At 37.4% G+C, this 27,630-nt stretch overlaps 1 protein-coding gene across 2 annotated transcripts in view; it reads right to left on the reverse strand.

The window, feature by feature from the left end:
• LOC120522945 (immunoglobulin superfamily member 3-like) overlaps window positions 1-26,274 on the reverse strand; it is an 88,617-nt gene extending 62,343 nt beyond the window's left edge. The window contains exons 1-4 of one of the 2 annotated variants that reach the window (XM_039743748.1): window positions 25,947-26,274; window positions 17,064-17,247; window positions 11,279-11,653; window positions 7,618-8,025 (exon numbers count right to left, since the gene is read on the reverse strand). In XM_039743748.1, the coding sequence (XP_039599682.1) occupies window positions 7,618-8,025; window positions 11,279-11,653; window positions 17,064-17,139 (859 nt within the window). In that variant the 5' untranslated portion in view covers window positions 17,140-17,247; window positions 25,947-26,274. Of the gene's footprint in view, window positions 1-7,617; window positions 8,026-11,278; window positions 11,654-17,063; window positions 17,498-25,946 lie in introns of those variants that run through there. The other variant, XM_039743747.1, reaches the window with a different exon arrangement.
• Window positions 26,275-27,630: the final 1,356 nt, after the last annotated feature.

A 27,630-nucleotide genomic window follows, 5' to 3' on the forward strand; every position in this document is an offset into this window, starting at 1 on the left:
ACTCATATTCTTATAAACTCTTACAGAACTAATGTCTCGATTCTTATAATGGGGACAGATTTTTAGAACATAGAATGCCTGCATGGGAAATTTCCAAAGCAAGACTACTACTATACATCGGTTGCATCCACATTGATGTTAAAAAGAAGAGATCAGAATGTCTGAAAACTGAAAATTAATTTCCTTAATGAATGCCATCACTAGTGGGATTCCTAGGAAATTTCCTATAATGGAGTTTGAAGTCCTCTAAACATTTGAACATGGTATACTCAATCTGGAGGTGGTCAGTTTTAGACCGTCTAAAACAAGGATGTCAAACTCAGATCCTGGAGGCCTGTACTTGTTGCAGGTTTTCATTTCAGCCACTTTCTTAATTGCTAACCAGTGACTGATGCAAACGGTGCACAACTCTATTGCCTCGATTTAACTGATTAGCTTTTGAAAGTTTCAGGATCCTTAACTGCTTCATTTCTCCTTAATCAACCATCAAACAATACTGAAAAGCAAACCATGTCAACAGACGATCAGCTAACTCAATAGTGTCAAATTCTATTTTTTCTTCAACTAATTTCTTAATTAGAAGCCAGTAAAACATCCATCCATTTTCCTAACCTGCTTATCCAGAGCAGGGCACAGGGTATTTATTTGTTGCAAGGCAATAGCGCAACCTGGACAGGACACCAGATTATCACTGGGAAAATAAACACACACTCACTAAAGGTAACTTAGCAAAGCTGATTCACCAAACCAGCATGACTTTGGACCACATGCAGATATGAGGAGAACATACAAATTCCACACAAGAAACTCCTGGGGCATAAACACTGGTCTTCTTGTTGCGAGGCAGCAGCATTACCACTGCAGAATCTACTAGTGAAAGGCACTCTTTAATTCTTAGTGCTCCGATTCTACCACACCAGAATTTTGTAAAACATTTTTTTTTTTTTCTAAATGTAATATCAAAATATTTTGGAGAACAGACCAGATTAATATCTTTCTGACCTTTTCTCTTTTTCAGTATTTTATTGTAAAAGATATTTTAGGACTGACGCAAAGGTGCAAATTGGGAAAATCTGGTCATTTATAGGCTCAGTTGCATCTCATTACTTTATGGATGCTGATTAATGAAAAGAAACAGTTAAGGATCTTGAATCTTTAAAAGCATGTCAATTACAGTTAAGGCAAAGGCAGTTTGTTTCATTAAGAGCAGTAAATGGTATGAAAACCAGCAGACATTGCAGCTTTCCAGGATCTCATTTCGATACACCTGATCTACTGTTGAATTTACTGAGATTTACATAATGCAAAATAATAACTCCTTTATTTTTTGTTATTTGTATTTCTAAAACTTTCCATGGGTTTAATATCTTCAGCATTTAATCAATAAAAAATTTGATGACAATAATAAAAAAATGCTTTGCCTATTTTTTAAACTATAGCAAAAGGCAAAATATCTCATAAGAAGTCTTGCTAAAAATCAAGGCTGTAGTTCAAAAGTTAATTTATACAATACGAACCACACAACATTAAATACATTTGATCAGGTCTGGCTATAAAACATTCATTTTTTGAATCATATTTATGGGACAGATATATATTGATTTTAACATAAGTCCAAATGATACAACAAAACTATCAATATTCATATTTTATTCCAGATATTATTAGCTTAAACGTTGAAAATGTATTTCAAAGAAAAAAGATGACATTAGTGGGCAAAACCAGACCCTAAAATGTCATTGTCTACACATCTAAGCCACAAATTAAAGCTATTTTCATTTCCTGTAATTTCGAGTGGTTAGACATGTCTACAACTACAGTGAAATTCTATAGTGTGATGCTGACACTTTGTAAAATGCTCAAAAAATATGAAGTTATTGGCTTCCTGGATAATGAATGTACTTGTACCAATGAGATGTTTCTTTTACAGCATTCAGAGGATATCAATTTATTTTGTTACTGGCTTCCATAAGGTTTCCCAGTGATTTGCCACCCACTCTGATTCAATTCACTTAATTCCTTTAAGGAACAGTCACTGAAATTTCCATTGCACCATCCAACATTTACAAATTAAATTAGTTTTGCTTGTTACATAGTTGAAGTACAGTATAACCAGGAATGTTAATCACTTTTACAGTACATAAATGATATTTATTTATTTATTTTAACATGAGCTACAAATATTCGGTATATGGATTAACAGCTAAACTGGATTTACCCCTCTTGTTTGGCCTTTCTGTTAATATATGGTATAAAGTAATTTGCTTCAGAGACAAATAGCATATAATTGTATAGATATTACCTAGACACCTTCTGGTGTATATGTTGCAAAACTGAAAAAGTGCAGATATATAGAGCATTATAAATGTATTGTATATGTATATATAACTCTACAAACTGTGAGTTATAGGGTTTCATTTCCAGTAAGCAATATACAGTGCTTCAGAAAGTACTTGAACTCCTACATTTTCCACATTTTGTTACGTTGCAGCCTTAGGCTAAAATCATTTGAATTAATTTTTCCCTTTCTTCAGTTAACACTCTGTATCTCAGAATGACAAAGAGAAAATTTATTTTAGAAATTTTTACAAATGTACTAAAAATAAAAAACTGAAATTTCCCAGTGACACAAATATTCAGACTTTACTCAATACTTAGTTGAAGCTCCTTTGGCAATAATTAGTCTTCTTTTGTATGATTCATCTCTGCAGAGTTCCTCAAGCTCTGTCAGGTTGGATGGAAACCTTCACTCCAGAGTTGTTCAATTAGGTTCAAGTATGGGCTTTGGCTGGGCAACCCAAGGAGATTCACAGACTTGTACCTCAGCCACTCCTGTGAATTAGGGTCATTGCCCCATTGGAAGGTGAACCTTTGACCCAGTCTGAGGTCCAGAGCACATACATTGCTCTGTTTATCTTTTTCTCAAGTCTGTCTAGTCACCCAGTATCTGCTGCTGAAAAACAAATGCCACAAACACTTCACTGTTAGAAAGGTATTGCTCTTGTGATGTGTGCTGCATGGTTTCTTTCAGATATGCTGCTTAGAGTCTTGGTTCAATCTTGGTTTCATCAGACCAGAGAATCTTGTTTCTCACAGTCTGAGAGTCCTTTATGTGCCTTTTTGCAGTTTCCATGCAGATTTCAGGTTAGCTTTTACCAAGGAGAGATTTCTATCTGGCCACCCTGCCATAAAGCCCAGACCTACAAAGTGTTGCAATGATAGTTGTTCTGCTGCAAGTTTCTCACATCTCCACGCAGGTTCTCTAGGTCTTAGCTAGAGTGACAATCAGGTTTTTGAATAGTTCTCCTATCACAGCCCTTCTCCACCGATTGCTCAGTTTGGCCAGACAGCTCTAGGGAGGCCATTATACTCTTGGGAATCATCAATGCTGCAGAAATGTATTTGATTTACTTCTCCAGATCTGTGACTCACCACAATCCGGTCCCAAAGCTCTGTAGGCACTTCCTTTGACATCATGGTTTGATTTTTGCTCAGATACACAATGTCAGTTGTGAACCTTCAATAGACAGGTGTGTGCCTTTCCTAATCATATCCAATCAATTTAATTGACCACAGACGAATGGAAAAAAAGATGTATAAACATCTCAACAATGATCAACAGAATGGGGTGTATGTGAGCCAGATTTAAAGTGGCATAGTGAAAAGTCTGAATATTTATGTCAATGTGAGATTTAAGTTTTTTTTTTGTTTTTAATAAATTTGCAAAATGTTTTATAATACTATTTTCATTTTGGTGTTTTGGGGTATTGAGATTTTCTTGATGAGGGGAAAAAATTATTTTCAACATGAGCCTGCAACGTATGAAAAATAGTGAATAATTTCAAATGCACTGTATGCTTTTGTCATGCCATAGTATTATGTCTTCCCATTCACATGGCTTTTTACCAGTGCATTAACTTTATTACCTCAATCTTTTCTTGGAAAGCTAGTGTGCCATCTTGACTTTGTACTGAGAGATCCCTAAAACATCCAGAAAACCCCATACACTGAAGCAATAAAAAGAATAATTGGCTGGAAGGCCAGAACTCGGTGGTGTCTTTAAGGGAAAGACAATAGAGCTGAGCCTTCATCAAAAACATGGTGACACAGTTGGAAACTTGTCAAAAGTAAATTTCACACAAATATTAGGAAGTTTCTCTTTACACAGGGAATTAAGTTACCAAGTAATGGGGTAGACATTAGAACTTTAGAGACCTTCAAAACCTGACTTGATGCTATTTTGGAAGAATGAAGTGGATAGGACTGGCAAGCTTTGTTGGGCTGAATGGCCTTTTCTCATCTCAAATTGTTCTAATGTTTTAATTGCAAATTTGAGTGCAACATCTGCCTATGAAGTTGCAGTGGTAACTAGAAGTAAATTGACATCATGGAACATTTAATCCTGATGGCAGATTGTATCCGATTGGCTTTCACAGCAACTAATTTTTTTTGGTTATTGGTAGTTTAAATCACAAAATCAAAAGTAGTGGGCTTATGAGCAAGACAGATAACTCAGTAAAGTCTACTTGAAAAGGTGATTTCTCTGTACTTGTGAACGATGTAGTGTATCTACTTTCCAAAACAGTTAAAGAAAAGGTTTTTAAGTAACACCAGAGAACTAAACTGAAACAGTAAACTGATTATTTTGCTGGTGTTGTCTAGAATGAAACTGGGCTCTTTAACTGTACAACTTAAAAAGACTGACTTGCACTGCTTGACACTGGAGGACAGAAAAAACAGCAGTGCTCTGAAATCAGCATTACCTTAGGGCTCCAGATATGCATAATGTAAAGTCCCATACAATAGCACATTTCCACATCTGAAATCTGAGCAAATATTGACACATCACACTGCTGCCATTAACTAGCAGTAATCTCTGCTTACACAATTCAAATGCTAAAGGCAGTTACCCTGCTTTGAACTTCCAAGAGCAGATGAAGTTATGCTTCAATGCACATGCTCTTGTGCCCTTTCAGCTTACTGAAGAAAATTCTCCAGCTTCCACTTGAAGCTCCACTCTCTCTCTCTGACTATATCAATAATTAAGTAATTTTGCTACTTTCTTTTTGTGCATTTTTGATCATTTTAGGGATTCCTTTAATGACTAACACTGGTGCCACTTTGTGTGTTGATGAGGTACAGTGTGGTAAGTATGTCCACAGGTGTCATGTCATACAGATGCAGATTGTTGAAGCATTTGCAGTCATTTCCACATGAAGAGTTGCTAAATTATCAGGTTTTTATTTGGTTGTTTGAATGTCTGTCTGCATATAATATTAAGATTTCCTGCTTTGCCCTTATGCCTTGGTTGTTTTCTCACTGACTCTGTCTCACTACTCTTTTAGATTTGCCTGGAAAGCTTCAATAGTTTTTAAGTAATTGGGTAATTCTATGGTAGTTCTACACTTACAATTGCTTGCATAAGCATGAAAAACGTTTATTTGGATGACACACCATCAACCTTGGGAGACTCCTTGAGCCTCACTGTGTCCTATCTTTATGTTGTGCCACCCTGTCCTCCATGGTAAACCTTTATCACCTGGGCAGCTCATCCCAGTTAGGTACATTAGGTACATTAAAACCAGCTAGCAAACATAATGATGCTTTAGATGACGATGAGTGTCAGGTGGCAGTTCAGGTGTGACGTCACTACTCCTCAGTGTTCTTACAAGACCTTAAATATGCTTGGCTTATGGTTGATGTAAAGCAAAAAATATTATATATCTTTAGTGCAAATTTTATTCAATTTGCTCATTTACACCAGAAACATAAATACAACCTCTGGTGTGAGACACCATTACTTCTGGAGGTCAATTTTAGCAAAAATGATATATCAAATGCAACAAACAAAAATGTTTTCAGTTACTCTTGTCACAGACAGAACAGAAGAGCTAGTGTGGATGTAAATATCCATCAATTAATATTGTAATCCAGTTCAAGAAACGCAGGGTGCCAGTGCCAAGGCATTCTGTGTAGGGTACACAGGTGCTCACACCCACCCTCACTAATTCCAGTCCCAATCTGGAATCACTAAACACCTTTCCCAGCATGTTTTTGGGACATGGGAGGAAAATGAGAATACCTGGAGAAAAATCATATACATGTGACTCCATAGACATTGCTCAAACCCAGACAAGACTCCGGAAACAACATTCAAAAAAGTCATTCATGACACTTACAGTATAAGTAATTATGTGCGTGTGTATGTGTGTGTGTGTGTCTGGTATAAGTCATGTGTATGTATGTTAGTAATAGACAGCAGGCATAGTTTCCATTTCATTGCCTGGTCGGGAGGCCAGGAGAAGAAAAAAGCAGGAAGAAAGAAAGGATGTTCTCCAGAACAGATACACTAGATACACTAGGTGGCAGCATCCCTGGGTTATGATTCCCATATGGACACTCGCAGGGCTTGCTGGAATTTGTAGTCCCATGGGGAAGCCCTGTTGGGTTTGCCAGAATTTGCAATCCCTACTTTCAGAGACTTTTGTTTGACCCAAAAATGCTTTCGGTGGACTATGCCTTAATAGCAGAAGTGCTCCCAGGTCATAGATAAAAGAAGCCACTCAGCCTCATCCAGGTGAGTTAGGGTTGGGTGTGGAGGACGGGCAAAGCTTGCCTGGGAGGAGTGGAGAAGAAAGAAAGAAAGAAAGAAAGAAAGAAAGAAAGAAAGAAAGAAAGGTGTTATACTTGTGCCATCATTAAATGGAAACCTTTGTAAGGTATTACAATTGTAATAAACCTTGCATTTGGACATTTGCACCTGAGATCTGTGTCTGTGTGGTTGCCTCTGAAGTTTGGGGTGCTGCAATGCCCCCTACTTGTATGTATGTATATATGTATATATATATATATGTATATATATATACTGTATATATATATATAGAGAGAGAGAGAGAATACTTATTTTATTAAAATCCAGTTCATGGTTTATTAACACTAACTTATTGTCAAACTTTGGGCAGAACAAATGTATTTCCTTACTGTAGTGTAATTAAAATGCAATAAAAAAGAAGAAGAAAGAAGAGTAGTATGTCAGAAAATGTTTTCTTGGAAAATTATGTAATTTCAGACACAGAAAATCTCCAGCAGTTGGCACTGTTCATTTACATTAGCAACTGCCTTCTAATTGAGACTAGCAGACCAAGGCGGAATCGTAACGAGTGGACAGGTAAAGGTCAAAAAACAAAGGAGTTAAAAATAAGACAGATTATAGTAACAGGAGCAATAAGCGTGAAACAAAATCTAATTGAAAAATGGAATTCTTAATGCTATCCTTGGTTTCCTATTCTTGTGTACGTTTATTGCAAAGTCTGCATTTGGAATTGAGGTCCAAAGCAAAGATACAAAGACATGCAAAACTCCATCTTTCATAGTTGAGCCATTCTATGTTATATGACACACATGTCTAATGACTAGCAACAAGCACACAAAAAATAAATAACATTATCACAACCAAGAAAAATTGGCATAAAATGGTAGTGCCTGGAACTGTCATTAAATATTATTAAAAATTATTAAGTCTGAAAATAACAAGTATATAAGCAAAATTCCAACATAAATACAGTCTCTAACAAAATCGAGTCACATCAGAAAACTACAATTTGTCTCAAAACTTACCTAGACTATTGACTGAAACCTTCACAGGTTTGGTCTCCTTTGAACTGATCTGGTACCAGGACCTGTCTGGATCCTGAATCCACTCTCCAGCTGCACAGTATATATCGCCTGTATCAGAAACCTTCAGCTGACTGATAATCAGTGTGTAGATTGTGCTCCCTGTCTTATCCAGTCTTACTTGTCCAGCTTCGTATCTTTCTTTGTATTCAGTTCCAGGCTGCAAGGTAAATTCTTTCTGTAGCGAGATTATTTCTATTTTTGTATCACCTTTCTTAAGATACCACGTAATTTCCACATGTGTGTGTTGGAAGGTTTCCTTAGACACCTCACAATCCAGAACCAGGCGGTCTCCTTCAACTTTGTTCAGTATTTTCTCTTCCATTTTGGCAGAAAGTGTATCTTCTATCACTGTCAAAAATTTAATCAAGAGCAAAAATCACTCATGTTATCAAGTCAAACAGATAAATCATACATTAAAAAATGAAGGCAGCATTGTATACTAAATTAAGAAGTTTACTAGGGCATACAAGGTTAAAGGTTCAGATAAGCTAATGAATTCCATCACTCTTAAGTCTCTCTGTCTGTCAGGATATAACAATTAAAGTACTGTTAGGAACAACAAGTACAGCACAGATTAAGTAGTGCCATAGAGGAGATAAACTCTGGTGGGATTATGTCCAATGGGGGCTGCTATGCCCCAATGTAATACCTGGAGCCCAGGAGATAATTACTTCTTGGGCACAAATAAATGTGGGAACAGTGGAGTGGGATTATTTTATGAGCTCTCTAAGCAAAATGTTACAACAGGATGTCCATTAGCTTATATAGTGCATGGTTTCTTCCAACTTTGTGTGATGGACAGATGACCAGGATTTAGACTGACCCTATAAGAGTGAGTTGGGTGTCAGAAGTGCTGGGACATTTGGCACAGCTAGGGGTAGCTTTATTAGAATGGTCCCAGGTTTCTGATGTATTCCAGACCATGAGGGTAATTCACAAACCTGTCCTGTTGGTTGGCAGTCAGGGGGTGGCCTTAACAACCCCTTCCAACCACAAGAGAGGTGAAATGGTAAGTCAGAACTCATCTGGCAGGAGCAAAACAGGCCAGAAAAAGGAAAAAGTCAAGAAGTGGCTAGCTGAAAAAAACAAGTTGGTAGGTGAGTCAGCCATGCTACCTCGGGGATAGGGTAACCTATTGTTTCATTAGACCTGGGGAGGCACATTGGTTTATTGTTTCCTCTTTCTATTTTGTCTCTTTTTAGAGCTTCACTTTATGTAAAATAAATCCCTTTAATGTAATTTGATCTAGTCTGGTTTTGCTCAAGAATGTATACTTCAGTTTTATATATTTTATTTAATACAAGCCATCAATTTGTAAAGAATACAAATGAAAAAAAAAAATGTGAATGTTTGAAAAAGCAAAAAAATACAAATTCAAAAATATTTTGCACTATTCATTTTATGAACATATTTTGTTCACCTTTACAGTCACTAACACTCGGATCATTTCACAGAAACAACTAAGTTCCAAGGTAGGAACTAGCCTTTGTCAGGCCACTAATATTATGGATGGCACCCACTCACACCAGGGAGAACCTAAGAGTCGTCCATTAACCTAACAAGTGTGTCTTTAGAACATGGGAGGAAAACTAGGCTACTGGGAGAAAATCATGAAATTTCTGGTTGGGATTCCAACCTAGCATCCAGGAGCATTGAGGCAGCAGAACTGTACCATTGTCAGGTTAATCAAATGATAAATAAATAAGAATTATATATATACAGCATATATATATATATATATATATATACAGCATATATATATATATATATATATATATATATATATATATATATATATATACTACGGTGGGTTGGCACCCTGCCCAGGATTGGTTCCTGCCTTGAGCCCTGTGTTAGCTGGGATTGTGACCCCGTGACCCTGTGTTCGGATTCAGCGGGTTGGAAAATGAATGGATGGATGGATGGATGGATATATATATATATATATATATATATATATATATATATATATATATATATATATATATATATATATATATATACTGTACATAGCTTGGCATAGCCTCACTCCTTCCTGCTATTTTTTGTAAATTGTCAAACTCTCCCATTACATAATTAACAATGAAGTTAATGAGAGAAGACACAAAAACAGTGTCCAGTATTGACAACCTTAACTTTGCCGTTCACACTCTCTTATATTTAGATGGTTCCCTTGTTTTCCCTTGTCCTTTCACTCATCTTATTGGTACTTTGTTCCAACTTCCTCCTCATCCATCACCCCACCCCAGTTTACTTTAAGCTGTCTTCCTCTACCTACAAGCTTATGCATGCCTCACATTTTCAGTCATTTCTCCCCATCCTTAATTCCAGTACTAAGTTAGAATTACATTCAGTGTCAGATCTATCACCTCTCAGTTTCTTTCCGTCACATGAGGTGCATGTACGGTCAATGTTGTGCATGAACTAGTTCAAAAAAGCTAATTTTTCTAAGAATAGTGCACTTAACGTAATGTATTAACAAGTGAAGAACTTGAACGTGAGCTTGATCAGTTTTATGAGACATTCTGGATCTGGTAACGTTTTGCCTTACCCTGTAATGTAGGGGTGGAGCCGAAACCAATATTTTTGGATAAGCACAAATAGTGGATTTTTACGAATATTTACTTTGTACGAATTTTTTGCCATTTGTTTGTATTCAGAAAAAATAACATAAAATCAGATATCACTGTCTGTGTCTGCCTGCTTGTGCTTAAGCTGCACCCCTGCTGACACGAGCATGTGGTGAAGCTCTGCTTTTGCTTTTCGGAAAATGTTGTACTTCATGAGGCCACTTTATATTTTTCCCCGTTTGACATGCAATATGTGACGCGAATTTTGGCTGACATCGTAATAGGTTAGTTCACCTACATGCTGATTCTACAGACACCATTTGTGTCACGCGGTTGGAAATGGAGTGGTAATTTATACTGTATGTGTACTTGCATCTATTTCATTTCTTTTTTGACAGGGAGGATATTGGCATATATGGTTATACGTGTTTGTTGCTGGGTATAACTCAATAAAGTGTATTTAAATAAAAAAGTCTTCATAATTATTGTATTTTATTCAAGAACACTGTAATAGCCTAATATAAGGCATGCAAAATTGAAATAAATGGGTCATTTATTCTCACTCCTTTAAAAATACAAAATGATCTGAACATGAATAGGTGCAAAATTGAAAAGGAGAACTATGAACGTGAATTTATTAATTTTAATCTTTGTGAACTGAAGTTATTGTGCAGTGTGAACTTGCACAACACTGTTTATGGTAAGAGAAGTTCATTTGTTAAAGTGAAAAGTGTACTTTGGAGGGCTAATGAGGGAACAAGTTCCATTTGAAAGATTCAGGTCCAGTGAGGTGATGTATTCTGTATTATTCTGTTCTACAAAGAATTCTATCAATATGTGATAGAAATTGTAAAGAATTTGCTTATTGTGTCAAACAACATGATTACTTATAACACCAGAAAAGATCTGCCTCTCGGGGTTTAATAAACTTTGAGAACCAATAAAACTGAATTATTCCCGTCATCGTACCACATTCTCTTTTTTGTATATTCATTCATTTGTTCAACATGGAAGCAGAATGGTGCACTTACCTGCAAGGTTCATTTTATCACTATACGTCCCAAAGTGTACTCCATCTGTGCTTGGTGTGTAGCACTCATACTCTCCTGCATCATCAGACTGCAGTTTGTTAATATGAAGCTGAACTGAATCACCAGCAAGTCTGTGAATGGAGATTTCTCCATTTGTTACTCTTTTCTGATAAATAGCATAATGAATATGTGGGTCTCTTGTGCTGATAATTTTTATTTCAGTGTTTGGACGACTGGGCTTGTAAATGGAGAACTCAAAGTCTTGAGTTCCTCCTTTATATCCGCTAACATTGCACATGATGTCCACTGGGTAGCCTGCCACTCTATAAAGCAGTCCCTTCTGAATTTCCACTTTTCTTTGAGCATCTGAAAAATCTGTAAAAAAGAAAAAAAAATTAATAAAAATACAAGCTGACTTTAAATACTTACTTTTACAGTCAGTTAGCCAACATATTTCATAGGAGCAAGTGTCTGTACCTGCCATAAAGCAAAATGATCACTTGCAACATTTAACAATATATCCACATTTACTTTAATAAACTGTTCTGTTCCAAAAAGAAATTCCAAATGACCTATGTCATTTTATTTATTTGTAATTGGCTAAGGCTGTAGAAGCTGAAACAAAATGCAAGACATGAGCCAGTGCTGAATTGAGTATCACATAAAACCCTCATGCAGAAAGATGTCCTCTCACACTAAACCAACAGAGTTTTCATGCTGCTCTACTCCAACATGAATTAGGTTCAAATTTCACCTTCTCTTTGAGGCTTACAACTTGTTATTTGGAAAAAAAAGTTGTTCAAGTTCTAAAGCAACTTGTGGATTCTATAGTACAAATCTAGCAACTACAGCATGAAAAAGAAAGGACTAACAGAAAAAAGAAAACATAGCAGCCATTCAGCAAACAAATGAGCCTGATGGATTAACTGGTGTTCTGTATTCTGTGATGTAGCAAGCAAAGTAAGTAAACAGTGAGGATTACAATCCAGGCCAAAAACCCAAATGAGATAAATACAAAACATCGACATCCTTTGGAGATACAATAATTATTAGATGGCTGTTCATACTTTAAATCTTCATACTTTAAGGCTCCATGCTTTAAAGGTTTACATTCAGATTGGAATGGAAGTAAAACCAGTATAAAGGGATATTCTTAAAGGAATTGTCAAGCAAGCAAGCAAGGGTTGGTAAGGTCGTAAAACCAAATGCCAAAGCAAAAACAGTGAAGTATCAAATTTTAAATCCCTTTAAAACTGTAGAGTGTCTTTTGATGAAAGCATTTTCTTTATTAGATGAAATTATGACATTCTGTTAAGCATGCTGCCTTCTTACATGTGATAACCAGCAGTGTGATGTCACCATATGCATATGATCTATCCGTACCACATGACCATAAACAGGCACTGTTGCTATAAACAAAATATGAGTACCCACAAAAACCATTCATAATATGGAACTTCCCATGGTAAAAAATGGAGCTACTTGATAACTTATTTGATGTGTTTATGATCCTTGCATGAATAACATGAAAGTCTTTTCACAATGAAAATAATAATTTTGCCTTGAACATACAGTAGACAAAAAGGTCCAAACAAACTCCCATTTTCATATGCATTGCAGAGCCATCACATTACATGATATTGTACTAAAGATGTTTTCAAAAGAGATTAGTTGACATGATCACAGATCAAATACAGCTCTATAGGCCAGTGAACTTTGTTTTAGTTTGCAAAGATTATCTGTCTTAGCGTATATTTTATATCACTGAATCCTTATTCACTGACATTTCTAAAAACTGTTGATACTTGAAAAAGACAAATGTACTAATATCGGCCACCTTTATCCATGTATAGTATGTTTCAATCTCAAATGTAAAATTTAACTTAAACCAACTTATCTGTGACCATGTGTTCTTATTGAAAAGTAAATATCAAGGACTAAGTGATGGCAAAATAATGGGGAACTTAAGAAACACCTTACGTAATTACTAGTTAATTGTTGTAAGGAAACTGGTAAAAATGGGAAATGTGGTTACCATGTAAGGGGTGTGGCCAATGCATTGTAGCAATGGCAGTTACTGAAGTTGTGTCTGATATCAGACAAGGTCTCTAGGAAGATTGTGAGTGAAAGAAGAGAAGATAAATAATGTGAACCACAAGTGGAGTCAGTGCTAGGCGAAAGATCAAAACCGGGAGATCAAAAATATATCAGACAAACGAGGTACTTGGGAAATTGAAAATCAGCCAAAAATAAATCACAAAACCAAAATTAACCTAAATCAAGGTTCTAGGCCTACCTGAAAAGAGAAAAAAACTAATGCTAAAGATCTGAGTTGTATCCAGCTGTAGGATATTTCCTCTTTGTGCTGTGGTCATATTTATACCAGACGTCATTGATGTGACAAATCGCATTCACGTGACTCTCAGGGTTGGTGGTGAGATCCTGCCCCAAGTGGAGGAGTTCAAGTATCTCAGGGTCTTGTTCATAAGTGAGGGAAGAATGGAGCATAAGATCAACAGGCTGATCGGTGCGGTGTCCACAGTGATGCGGGCTCTGCATCGGTTTTTCGTGGTGAAAAAAGAGCTGAGCCGTAAGGAAAAGCTCTCAATTTACCAGCCGATCTACGTTCCTACCCTCACCTATGGTCATGAGCTATGGGTAGTGACCGAAAGAACGAGATCGCGAATACAAGTGGCTGAAATGAGTTACCTCCGCAGGGTGTCTGGGCTTTCCCTTAAAGATAGGGTGAGAAGCTCAGTCATCCCGGAGGGGCTCAGAGTAGAGCCGCTGCTCCTCCGCATCGAGAGAAGTCAGATGAGGTGGCTCGGGCATCTGGTCAGGATGCCTCCTGGATGTCTCCCTGGTGAGGTGTTCCGGGCACGTCTAACCAGGAGGACGCACCGGGGAAGACCCAGGACACGCTGGAGGGACTATGTCTCCCGGCTGGCCTGGGAATGCCTCGGGATTCCCCTGGAAGAGCTAGTAGAGGTGGTCGAGGAGAGGGAAGTCTGGACATCTCTGCTCAAGCTGCTGCCCCCGTGACCCGATCTCGGATAAACAAAAGAAGATGGGTGGATGACTTGTCACTTGCTGAGCACAAATAAATAAGACAGAATGTAATAAATATACAAACATAATGTGTATTTGTAACAGTGTCATGACAAGAGTCACCAATTAAATTGACAACTACCATGAGTTTGGTCTTCTACATAGATGGTTGTTCTTACCACCATGCTGCTCTGTTTAAATACTAATTGCTTAAAATGCCAGATTTTTAGAGCTAAAATACTAATTGACTAACTGTGGTTTCTAAGATATGGGCCACACAGTTTTTAGAACAGTGAGATGGCACCCGTGTGATGCTTTCATTAAAAAAGGTTTGAAAGGTGAGAAGTACTAAATCTAATGCATGTTGAGATGAAAATTCTCATTTTCTTCCCCAGAATGTAACCCATGTTAATAACTAAGAAGGCGCAGGTTTACCTTGTCCTCTGACCCTACACTTTGTTTTTTGTAGTTTTCATTCTGCTATAACAATTAGACTTTTAATGATTTTTAATTATTCATTGTCAGAAGGCATTTTTTTTCTCTAATGGCTTTAAAGTCACAAGTAATTGGGTTTATTTTTAACTTTCTGCATATTTCGTTTTAATGGAACCATGCTGTAGTAGTAGTAGGGTGATGTATGTACCGTGTTAGTCATTATGGATGAAATGAGAAGTAAAGGAAAATGACACCTTTTATTGACTAACTGAACTGATTACAATATGCAAGCTTCCGAGGCAACTCAGGCCCCTTTATCAGATTACAGATATTATAATCTGTTCATTTAGCCAATGCAAGGTTTCATTTTGCTTCAGTTCTCAAGGAAGCCATGTTGATATTAATAGAAGAATCAACTTGCTTTGTGTTGTGAATTTGTTGAAGTAATATGTCTTAACCAGCTCTGGTCTTCTTTGAAGAAGGTGGTTTGGCTTGTTGTAGGCTTGCATCACCTCAGTTCAAGACCCACCACTGACCTTTCCAGTTAGTCACTTAACCTACGTGTTGATCCAATTGAAATAGGCAAATAATTGAACATGACAGGCAACCCATCATGCTGTATTAAAGTTGTTTTGTTTGCAGAAAAAGTGTTTTTAATTATAACTGAGCTTTTTAGTTTGAGCTTAACTTTAAAAAGCTCAAATTTAAACAAATGGCATTTCCTTTAAGAGTAATTTTTGTAGTATAATGTCATTGCTGATTAGAAAAATGGTGCACTCATGAAATCATAGTATCAGTCTTTACTGTTGGGATTCAAACATCTTAGATATAAACTTTTATGTCCTTTAATGGTGTACAATACAAAACATAGTTGAGCTTGTCAATGCAGAAGGACCCAACCTTAATAATAAACATTTAATTTATAATTTAGAAATGCTGAAGTCCCTGCCACTTCATTAATCCATGTCCTTTATTAGTGCACCGTGCTGCTGATTTTTGAAAGTGTTATCTCTTCCTAAGGTTTTTACAGTGGAAACATCCTCAGATACATTTTCTAGACGTACTTAATTCAGGTTCAGATGTGCTGACACACACCCTCACACACACTCACAACAGGCCAATTTACACTCAGTTAATGTATGACCTACGGCTTTCAAACACATGAGGAATACATGAACAGAGAACAACGGAAAAATAGGAACCAAAAATTGTTAGGTCTAAGCCATCCATCCATTTTCCTAATCTGCTAATTATATTTGGGGAAGGGTCACGAGGCAGCTGGAGCCTGTCCTAACAATTTATGGAAAGGGCACCAGCTCATCACAGGAAGAACACTCCCATACACGCTCCCAATGTGCACATTACGGTCACACTTATCCACCTACCTGCATGTCTCTGGACTGTGGAAGGAAACCAACATCTACACAGGAAGAACATGCAACCTCTACGTAGGGAAGAAGACCCAGTACACGAACCCCAGTCTCCTTACTATGAGGCAGCAGCACTACCACTGAGCCACTCCAATTTATTTAAAATAAATCATTTTACATATTATTTACATTCACCAATACTTCCAGTTATCTTAAATTTTGCTTGCAAACTTCTAATTTAAACTAATTTCTTAATCTGAAAACAAATCAGACATTTAAACTGAAAAATGATAGCTCTTTTTTTTAATAAATGAAGCAAACATTTAGCAAAGTGCTTTTATTCTCAACTATCTGGCGCCACTTTAAATTCAGCACAGCATCTGCAGTATCTCAGTATTAAATGAAATGTCAAATGATAAGACGGCACTTTTATGTAACGTTTTGAGAATTATCTAACAAATCTCAAAAGAAGTTGAGTTAAGCAAAGTGTTTAGAGTTAAATGGCAAAAACCGCCTCTATTTAGGTAATAAAAAGCACTGGACCACAGTGTTTTTTTCTTACCTATATTAATTTTATTATATTAGAAAGGGCACAGTGGTGCATCAGCTAGGTGTCTCACACCTCTCTAAGCAGCCGGCTTCATTTCCTAATTCAGATTTACACCACATGTAAAAGATTTGTTGTTTAGGCTCAGGGTTCTAAACTGCTTAGTGGTAATGTGAGTGAGTAGTGCTCTAGGATAAAGTATCCAATTTTTTTTCCTTCCTTCTACAACATACTATAGAATAGGCTCAAAGTGAATGGATTCATTTATTAATTTACTTTAAAATCAAAGTACGTTGATATTACAAAATCAATTACATAGACACTTATTAACTGACTTAACAATAAAAAACTCACTAGGGAAAGATAAAAAAGTAAAGAGACTTACCCCAAAGTAAAAACGCAGATATTAAAAAGACTAAAAGGCTCCTCATATTGTTCCAGGCAGCTGCATGAAGCGCCATCACAGCATTTCAGTACTAACAGTCAAGAGTCTGCGGGCAGGTAGACATCAGATGTCTGTGAACAGCAAGAGGAAGTCATTTTCGTGGTTTTCCGCTGGGCTGGAAGAGCTGGTGCACATCAGACATAGAGGAGAAAAAAGAACTGCATTATAAGCACTTATTCATTGCGAGAACTACCAAACAGGACACACAGACATCTGGACATATTTGTGTCACCAAACTGCTGTTTAATCCTCGTCTTGTTCATTGTGAAAGTGTCTGCTCCTGTTTAAGACGGCTCACTTATAACGTCACTTGGCAGGTTCTCACAATCAACCACGCTGAGGATTGCTCAAGCAACAAACACTCTGTGGCTGCTTTCGCAAGCCTGTGTCAGGTCTCGCGGTGCAGGTCTACTTTTTTTGCCTCAGGGGGTTTGCTGGGCCTGCCCTCTCCCAAGACTATACAGAAACAGAAGTAGCACAACTGAACTGTTTGAACTTCCTGATAAGCATGCCAGGACAGATCAGCCTTCTCTAGGGAAAGCGCCCGCAGTTTATTTACGATGAATGAACACCTGAAAGGTGCAGCTTTGTTGTTGTGTGCTTTACAATTCAGTTATGGAAGTTTTTAGCCAACTAACAAGAACCTAACAGGCCCAACCTTGCACTGAAGCAGCAATCCTACAAATATACTTTGTCTAACAAAACTGTTCTTTTAGTCAAAATGTCCTTTTTCACTACGTAAACAGAAAAAAGAAAAATCTGGATTGAATCGTGTACTGTAATCTGCACACTTCCCTGGGTTCAGGTGTCACTATTGAATGAGCTCATCTGCAGACAGCTTGTTTTCTCCATGCAAATCTCTCTGCTTATTTAATATGTAAACTGCTGAAACAAAGTGTGCCTATGTTGGACTGGCAAGTCATGCAGGGTTAACTTCCATACTCGGACCACTGCCACAGACCTACCTTACCTGAATAATTAATTTAGAGAAAGGGGGGATGAAGGAGAGGTCTTATTTTTTTGGAAAATGAATTATTCATTACAAGACTGTGAGGAAGAAGAACCTATCCAACAGCTTCGTAAGACACACTTGCACCCAGCTAGGAGGAAAACCCATGCAAATACAGTGCACTCGAAAAGTATTCATTTTTTTATATTTTGTTATATTGCAGCCTATGTATACAGTAAATCGATTTTTTCCCTCATCAAACAACACTTAAAATAACAAAGCAAATGACTAAGTGAACATAGGATTTAAAATTTTATACTAATGTATTACAAATAAACTAAAATATCACCTTGACCCAGTTATTCAGACCCTTTACTATGACAATTGAAATGTGGCCTGGGAGCATTACATTCCATTGATCATTGTTGGACTGTTTCTCCACCTTTTTTGGAGTTTGCCTGTGGTCAATTCAATTGTTTAAAGATGATAAGAAAAGGCACACACCCGTCTACAAAAGGCCCCATAGCTGACAGTGTGGATCAGAGTAAAAACAGACTGAATGAATTTCCTGCAGAGCTTAAAGATAGGACTGTGTTGAGGCACAGATCTGGGAAAAGCCTACAAAAAATGTCTGCAGCAATTGAAGGTTCTCAGGAGTATAGTGGCCTTTATAATACTTAAATGGAAGAGGTTTGGACCAACAATAAATCCTCCTGGAGCTGACTGCCTAGACAAAATAAGCAATCAGGAGAGAAAAGTCTTGGTAACAAAGGTAACCAAAAACCCAATGGTCAATCTCTGCGCTCCAAAAAAAGTGTGGATTTGGGAGAAAGATCCAGAAAAAACCAGCACTGCAACATTCCACAGATCAGAGTTTTATGGCAGACTAGACTTCTCCTCCACAAAAGACACATGTATGCCTGCTTGGAGTTTGCAAAAAAGAGGCACCAAAAGGACTCTCAGATGGTAAGACATAAATTCTCTGGTCTGATGAAACCAAGATTGAACTGTTTGGCTTCAATGCTAAGTGCCGTGTCTGGAGGATACCAGGCACCAGTCATCACCTGTGCAATATACCACTTCAACGATGAAGCATGTGGTGGTAGCATCATGCGATGCGGTTTGTTTTTAGCGGCAAGGACTGGGAGACTAGTCAGGGTTGAAGGAAAACTGAACAAAGCAAATTACAGATATAACCTTCATAAAAACCTTCTCCAGAATGCTCTGCACCTCAGACTGGGACAACGGTTCACCTTGTCCAACAGGAAAATGACCCTAAGCTCAAAACAAAGACAACACAGGCGTGGCTTAGGGACAAATCTGTGAATGACTAACATCTCTGGAGAGATCTGAAAATAGCTGTCCAGCAACAGCCTCCACCCAACATGAAAGAAAGAGAAAAATAGAAGAAAATCTTGTTTTGTTAAATACCCAACAACACTCAAGGCTGTTATCACTGCCAAAGGTTTTTCAACTAAGTACTCAATAAAGAGTCTGAATATATGAGGCAATGTGATATTTCAGTTTTTTTAAATTTTTGAATAAATTTCCAAAATTTATAAAGCACTAAAACATGAATTTAAATGATCTTAACATTAGGCTACAAAATAGCAAAATACAAAAAAGTGAACTGGTCTGACTACTTTCTGAATCCATTATTTGACGAGAACGTGCAAAGTCCACAGAGACAATGACTGGGATTGGAATTTGAACCCTGAACACCGGATCCATGAGGCAGCACAGCTTACCACTGCACCACTGTGCTGCTTCATTTCATTTTATGAAGTATAGAATGGCTACAATTACACATATAATTAATTTTTACAATAACTAGGGGGCTTCTCTCAATGCTCGTTTCGCTTGCCAACCCCTATTTTTGGTTTTCCGGATACACACTTTTAAGATTTTTTTTCTTTGAATTGTTGCTATTTCATTAGTTTCACTTTTATTTCAGAACTTCTTTAAAAACAATATTTGGACTCTTTTGAGTCCCAATATGCTGAATCCTTTAAATGAGGTCCGTGAGACATGTGTTTAATGACTTTGTACCATAATTCAGGGTAGGTTTCTCTGTTTGGAATTTCAGCACAGACAAACTGATCGACATCATCAGCAGTTAATGATTGTTTTTGCAAAGTAACCAATAAATGCATGTGAGGTAAATCCTGTTCTTAATTCTCTGACTTAAACTTCAAAGCCTTACAATATTTACATACTTCTGACATATCACCTATGTCCATATATTCGATCTCTATTCGCCTTTTCGTTATTTCTCAGAGTAATAATTTCTCTCTCTTTGCGCTAATGCAATGTTTACTTTCTTTGTTTTGACAGTCTAATTTTTTTTGCTTTCATATTATGTATCTTGCCCTGCATGTGTTTTGCGCCTACGCTTTTTTTGAGTCTTTTGAATTCCAGTTTTTTTCTCTAACCTGCTCTTCATGTGTTTAGCCCCCTTGTTTTTTAACCTCTTTATGACGTTTTACTTTGTTTTCTACTCTGTCTTTTATTTCTGACCTCGCATTGTCCTACTTTTTTTTCAATGACACCTGGTCCATGGGGATTATTTTCTCTTTTTTGAGTAATAATTTCCGCTTGTTTGCGCTACTGCGATCTTTAATTTCTTTTTTTTGATGCTTTCTAATTTTCCTGCTTTTATATTCTTTAACTTTCTATGCATTTGTATCGCACCAACTTTTTTTGAGCCTTTCCAATTCCACTGCTTTCATAATCTCTTACCTGCTCTGCATGTGTAGAGCGGCAACGTTTTTGAACGTCTTTATGAAGTTCTACTTTGTCTTTTACTCTGTCTTTTAATTCTGAGCCTGATTGGATGTGCTTTTTTTTCCAATTCCACTTCTTCTGGGTTGATTATCTTATTTTCTGAATTTGCACCTAGATTATTCTTTTCTTTTTTGCATTTTTTTTCTCTCCAATGCTTTTGAGTCTCTTTTCTTCACGCTGCTCTTTCTTCACTTAGTCATCGATGTTTCATCTATAATGTATTGTCCTTATATGCTTTATATGCACTGTGAGCCCTGGATCTGTGTGTGTACAAAGCCTTTACATGACTGAGTGTTTTGCTGCACGTGCTCTGATTTGGTTGTAAGTAGGGCATGTCTTGCAACAATCTCATGTTCTACATCCCCACGAGATGGTCCTGGGTCAATCTCTTTCGTCTCGTGGGTCTTTTAAGTGTCTTCTGTGATCTTCACATCAAGATCACGTCTCGTCTCCCTAGTGTTTCTCTCCAGGATTTTTTTTATAATAGAGAGATATCACACAGACCAAGCTAGGCTTCTTAAATTGTACTTGTCATCTTAACTAATCCATCCATCTTAACTAATTTCTGCTCCACCTTTTCTAACTGGACATCTTGCTAATACCTTCACACCATATATGCTCCAATAAACGCAGAGTCTCTTATTGTCTCTGGTCTCTAATAAGCGCCAGGCTTCAGAGGGGACGCTGCCATATAATAGCTGGTCTCTAACAGTAGCCAGGTCTTTGATATTTGGCAACTAGCATACATTGTAAGCATCTGTATCTTTGCATGTGTAATACATGTGCATTTCAGCACGTTGCATATATAAGAAATATGGATATACCGGTTTCTAAAACTGCTTCATTTTCGTGCCGGGTTGACCAAAATACGGACAAACCTGGAAGAGGAAGACGATAGTAAACTGGACAACAACAAAGACATCATTGCGGATTCGGACGACGAATAGCAGCGAAAGGTACAGAAAGACATTAACAGTCTTATGCAGCATGTGAAATTCAAATAAAGTAGCTGTTTGTAACATTAGCCACTAATTTTGTGTACCTACATGTACCAACATGATCGAAAAAAATATTGCATTGTGAAGGTTTTTGTTAATAATGGACGGTTCTCTAATAGCAGCTGGTCTCTATTAAGTGCTGGGAGCCGAGGCTAGTTTTGCAAATAAACGCCAAAGAGCCACTATTGGAGCATATACAGTATGTTTTGATTTAGAGCACCCAAAAAATGATAAATATTTATTTCTACACGAAAAAAAACATGAAAAAATGCATCAGACCAATTGCCAGTCACTCTTTTGCAAAGTTCCTGTCTGAACTCCTCACAAAGAGACCATTCTTGTGACCCCTTTTCTGATCTTTAAAGTTTGCATGTGAAAACTTATTTTAATAAAATTTGCATTTCCTAACAGAGTTCCAACCCTGACATTTCTGAAGTGAGAGAGTGAATATCTTTGCCTGATTATATACTGCTCAAAAAATTAAGGGAACAGTTAAATCACACATTGGATTTTGATGAACAAAATATTCAAGCGGAATTTCATTACTGTTTAATACTGTGTAATTTGTTGAGAACAAAATTATGTAACAACGGTCAATGGAAACCAAAATCACCAACCCATTGAGGACTGGATTCAATATCACACTGAAAAAAATAGAATCAAAAATTTAAATCACAGGCTGATCCAACTTGCATTAATTTCATCACAGCAACTCAAAAGTGTGTGTATGGCCCCCATGTGTCATACATAGACAGCATAGCTCTTAAATAATCTGCCATGAAATTATACTTATTTTTTTTCTAGACTTTTGTTACATTTAGCCATGATGTTTTGTGTTTTTTCTGTGGAGACTTAATGCACCACCACAACCTGATTAAGGTGCTGTGAAAGCCACCAATGAGGCTCAAATGAAGGCGGATGTGCCCCTACTGTCCAAAAAATCTAATGCACTGAATCTTGTGGAACAAAGCCTAGAAACATTAAGGCATCCTTTAAGAATGTTTATGCTAGGTAGATTGACCACTGGAAAGCTGGCTGGAACTTTGGCCTTGGAACTCCTGCATATTTTGTTTTTTCTGTCCTCCCAGCCATCGGGCTTTGTCATTGGACTCTTTTTTAGATACGTACAATATGATTTTATATGCAAGGACTCTACTTTTCTACAGATAATTACATATCTATGTTAAGTAAGCTCATATTAGTTTATTTTATTATGTATTCACTATTATTATTACCTAATGTAATAAGATTTTCTTTTCTTTTATTTTCTTTGGCATCTTTCTTGTAAAGCACTTTGAGCTACAGCCTATGTATGAAAATATACTGCTAAAAATAATTAAAGGAACACTTTTTAATCAGAGTATAGCATAAAGTCAATGAAACTTGTGAGCTATTGATCTGGTCAGACAAGAAGCAGAGGGGGTTGTTAATCAGTTTCAGCTGCTGTGGTGTTAATGAAATTAACAACAGATGCACTAGAGGGGCAACAATGAGATGACCCCCAAAACAGGAATGGTTTAACAGGTGGAGGCCACTGACATTTTTTCCTCCTCATCTTTTTTGATTGTTTCTTCACTAGTTTTGCATTTGGCTATGGTCAGTGTCACTACTGGTAGCATGAGGCGATACCTGGACCCTACAGAGGTTGCACAGGTAGTCCAAATTCTCCAGGATGGCACATCAATACGTGCCTTTGCCAAAGGGTTTGCTGTGTCTCCCAGCACAGTCTGAAGGGCATGGAGGAGATTCCAGGAGACAGGCAGTGACTCTAGGACAGCTGGAAAGGACTGTAGAAGGACCTTAACCCATCTGCAGAACCAGTATCTGCTCATTTGGGCATTGAGGAACAAGATGAGCACTGCCAGAGCCCTACAAAATGACCTCCAGCAGGCCACTGGTGTGAATGCCTCTGACCAAACAATCAGAGACAGACTTCATGAGAGTGGCCTGTGGGCCTGACATCCTCTAGTGGGCCCTGTGCTCACTGGAACTCGATTGGCATTTGCCATAGAATACCAGAATTGGTAGGTCTACCACTGGTGCCCTGTGCTTTTCACAGATGAGAGCAGGTTCACCCTGAGCACATGTGACAGACATGAAAGAGTCTGGAGAAGCCATGGAGAACATTATGCTGCCTGTAACATCATTCAGCATGACCGGTTTGTTGGTGGGTCAGTGATGGTCTGGGGAGGCATATCCATGGAGGGACACACAGACCTCTAAAGGCTAGACAACGGCACTTTGACTGCCATTAGGTATCGGGATGAAATCCTTGGACCCATTGTCAGACCCTATTCTGGTGCAGTGGGTTCTGGGTTCCTCCTGCTGCACGACAATGCCTGGCCTCATGTGACAAAAGTATGCAGGCAGTTCCTGGAGGATGAAGGAATTGATGCCATTGACTGGCCCCCATGTTCACCTCACTTCAATCCAATAGAACGCCTCTGGGACATTATGTTTCGGTCCATCCAAAGCCGCCAGGGTGCATCTTAGACTGTCCAGGAGCTCAGTGATACCCTGGTCCAGATCTGGGAGGAGATCCCCAGGACACCATCTGTTATCTCATTAGGAGCTTGCCCTGACATTGTCAGGCATGCATACAAACACATGGGGCCATACAAACATACTGAGTACAATTTTGAGCTGCTGCAATGAAATTTTGGCAAAATGGACTAGCCTGCCGTATTATTTTTTAACTTTGATTTTCGGGGTGTTTTTGAATTCAGCCCTCTGTAGGTTGATAATTTCCATTTCCATCAAACAATGCGGCATCCTTTCGTTCCTAACACATTACCCAGTCCATATTAGTATAGATATCCAGCAGAATTTTTTCCCATTGAGATCTGATGTGTTTTCAAAGTGTTCCTTTAATTTTTTGAGCAATTTATACTATAGAAATAAATGTTGTTGGTGTTGGGTCAGCTAGAAGTGCTTTCTTTAAAAGTGATACACATTTACCTGTAGTACATTTATTTTGTTTTTGATTTACATGAAAAATACAATTAATTCTCAATTATTTTTAGTTTTTGTTTTGCAGACAAAATAAGAAATCAACAGCAACCCCACTTTTTCACGACCGGAAACACTGTATAAACAAACTGAAATGGGAAGGTAAAATGTCACAATTCAAACCTCCAAATAGACTGAGAAGATGCAAATGCGGCATTTTTATTGGCTCAACACAGCCTTGTTACCCATTGTCAGGCCATATATACAAAAACAACTCTTACTGTAATTTTGCCTTGTTCTGCAGACAGATATATAAAATACAGGCAGGCAGACAGTCAGATACTTTATGCTTACAATACACCATTTTTAATAAGTTAAGGTACACTATATTAAGCCTGCACCCTGCAGTACATAATGAGTAACTGCACTGTCAAAGTCCAAAAAACAAATTAATGGATCGAATGGCAGATATTTGGAGACTTCACTCAAACCAAGTTTAGAGTCACTACTGAAGTCAAGTCAGATATAGTAACACCAACATCCAAAAAACCGAAAAGTTTATGAAGATCACTAAAATCAAAGAAATAAACAAAGCTAGATTCTTAGTTTCTTGCCAAGTTTTTCTTTTATTTTATAACAGAGTTCAGATGCGATTCAATGCATGCTACCATCCTTTGTAACAACGTCCTCTGTGATGATGTAATTAGGCTTGGAAGCATGGTGACGAAACTCACACAAAATGGTGGCCTCCATGAAAAAATAATCTTACAGATCATCAAAATAGCGAAAAATGTAATGATGTAACTGGCACAATAGTAAATATAAAATGTAAAACACAAAAGTGTAATTTTGCTTGTGTAGTTCAGATTATACACTACAAAATAAAAACAAAGCACTATTTCTGCACTCCTAACAACTGTGAGCACATTCCTCTCTGCATAACAAGAACTCTTCCCTGTTCTGTTGACTAACCATTTTACCTCCATGGCAGCCCTCTTGATGTCAAGTCTGCTGCCTCCTAGTGGCCCTTGCCTAACTATACCCACAAGCAGAAGTACCCTCTTGCTCAGTGGTGAAGCTCCAGCTTTTACATATTCATTTTCAGAGATTTAGGTCTATGATAAATTAGACAAAGTGACCCACCTAGTTGGATATGCCATTGCTTTCTGCACCTCTTCACTTTAGTTAAGTTCAAAGAATGATAATCACGTGTTTTTGTTTTCACTGTGCAGAACCCTTCTGGCGATCGATGTGGCTTCCTCCAATGTTACCAAGAACCTGAAACTCCATGTCTTTCAATGTACTTGTTATTCTTTTGTCGTTCTTGCTTTCCTCATGAGAAACACAACTAATAGAATATTGCAGCTCCAAGTTTTCAAGGTTTTCCATGAAACACTCCCACATGGATTACTAGCAGGGTGTAATCTGAGCCCTCCCTTATTCAGATAGTTGTTGTTACATGAGTTACGCTACATTTAATTGCTCTCACTTAGCCTAATGACTCCTGTATAAGCAATTCATTTCTTTCAAATTAAACTACTCTAAAGTATTGTGTCATTCAAAAAGACAATATCTTCACTGTCAGCTTTGTTTTGTGATCACTGTGGAAACCATGGAAACAAAAGTAGTGCAATGCACTGACTTGCTGACTGGGAGCGTCGATATGCTTGTTTATGTAAGTGTAAGCAGTGACTCACGCACTCCATTTACATGCAAGGTTTGTTTTTTTTCTAACTGCTTCACCTTTTACTTGAACAGAGCTGACTTCAAAATGTTTGCTTATATACGATGAAACGGTCAACTTGAAAAAAAGTATTAATTTAATTTAATTTCAAAGAGGCACTATTCTGAGAAAACTGTGGCACATTCTCCAAGTTGCCTGCTGAATCCTTAGTGCAAAATGAAGAAAGGAACATTACCACACAAAGGAGTTTAGTGAACCAATCCACAAAGAGTGGCCTAATCCCGTGGTCTCTGTGAATGATTATTGCATATAACAACTTTCTGTAGTAGCTGTCCATTTGTGTTCACAGGCACAGCTTGTTTTATTTTCAGACTGCACTGGTAAATGTAATCAGTCACTCACGGTCACAAAGTTTTGGAGTTTAAATTGACATCCATATGTTTTATAGCAAAGTGCCTTGGACAGTAGGGTGCACTAGCTAAAAGGAGAAACAAAATGTGATAAGGAGTCAGCATTAAATATTAGCTTTTTAAACTAGTGAATCTAGATAAAAGGTTCCTTTTTTGTTTTGCTCAGAAACAACTTTTTTGTACTACAATAGCCTCTTTGAATATTAACAAAGTAATCTTAATATTGCAAAGATACAAAGTTGGTAAAGATTACCCAGGACCAAAATGTTTACAAAAAGGCTAAAATGTATTGATTCATTCAAGTATTTTAAGTCTCACAAATTCATGATAGAGAACTGGTCCTACCAAGCTGCCCCCATCACAGACCCCATCTCTCTATAATTGCATACTAGGAATCCAAGGTTAGAAAACCAGTGGTCTGATTAAATGTAGGAATCATCTTCAATACAGAGCATCTCAGGACCATCATTAAAAATTAGGTATAAAGAGAAGGCAATTAAAAGAACTGCAAAAATTCAAATCAGTGGAAAAATGACTAAAACTAAAACCTTTCATACACAGAGCTGGTGAAACCCCAGCTTAACCATCCTAGGAATTTACTGGGATTTGCTCATTCACAATTTCCTGATCATCAATGTATGTCAACTTTTATCATATAAAAGAAAACAGATAACACTAGCAGATTCCATTTATATTGAAACATTAGACCAACAGTTGACAAGGAAACACAGCC

Source organism: Polypterus senegalus, chromosome 2 (assembly GCF_016835505.1).
Source record: "Polypterus senegalus isolate Bchr_013 chromosome 2, ASM1683550v1, whole genome shotgun sequence".
In the NCBI taxonomy this organism is placed as follows: Eukaryota; Metazoa; Chordata; class Cladistia; order Polypteriformes; family Polypteridae; genus Polypterus; species Polypterus senegalus.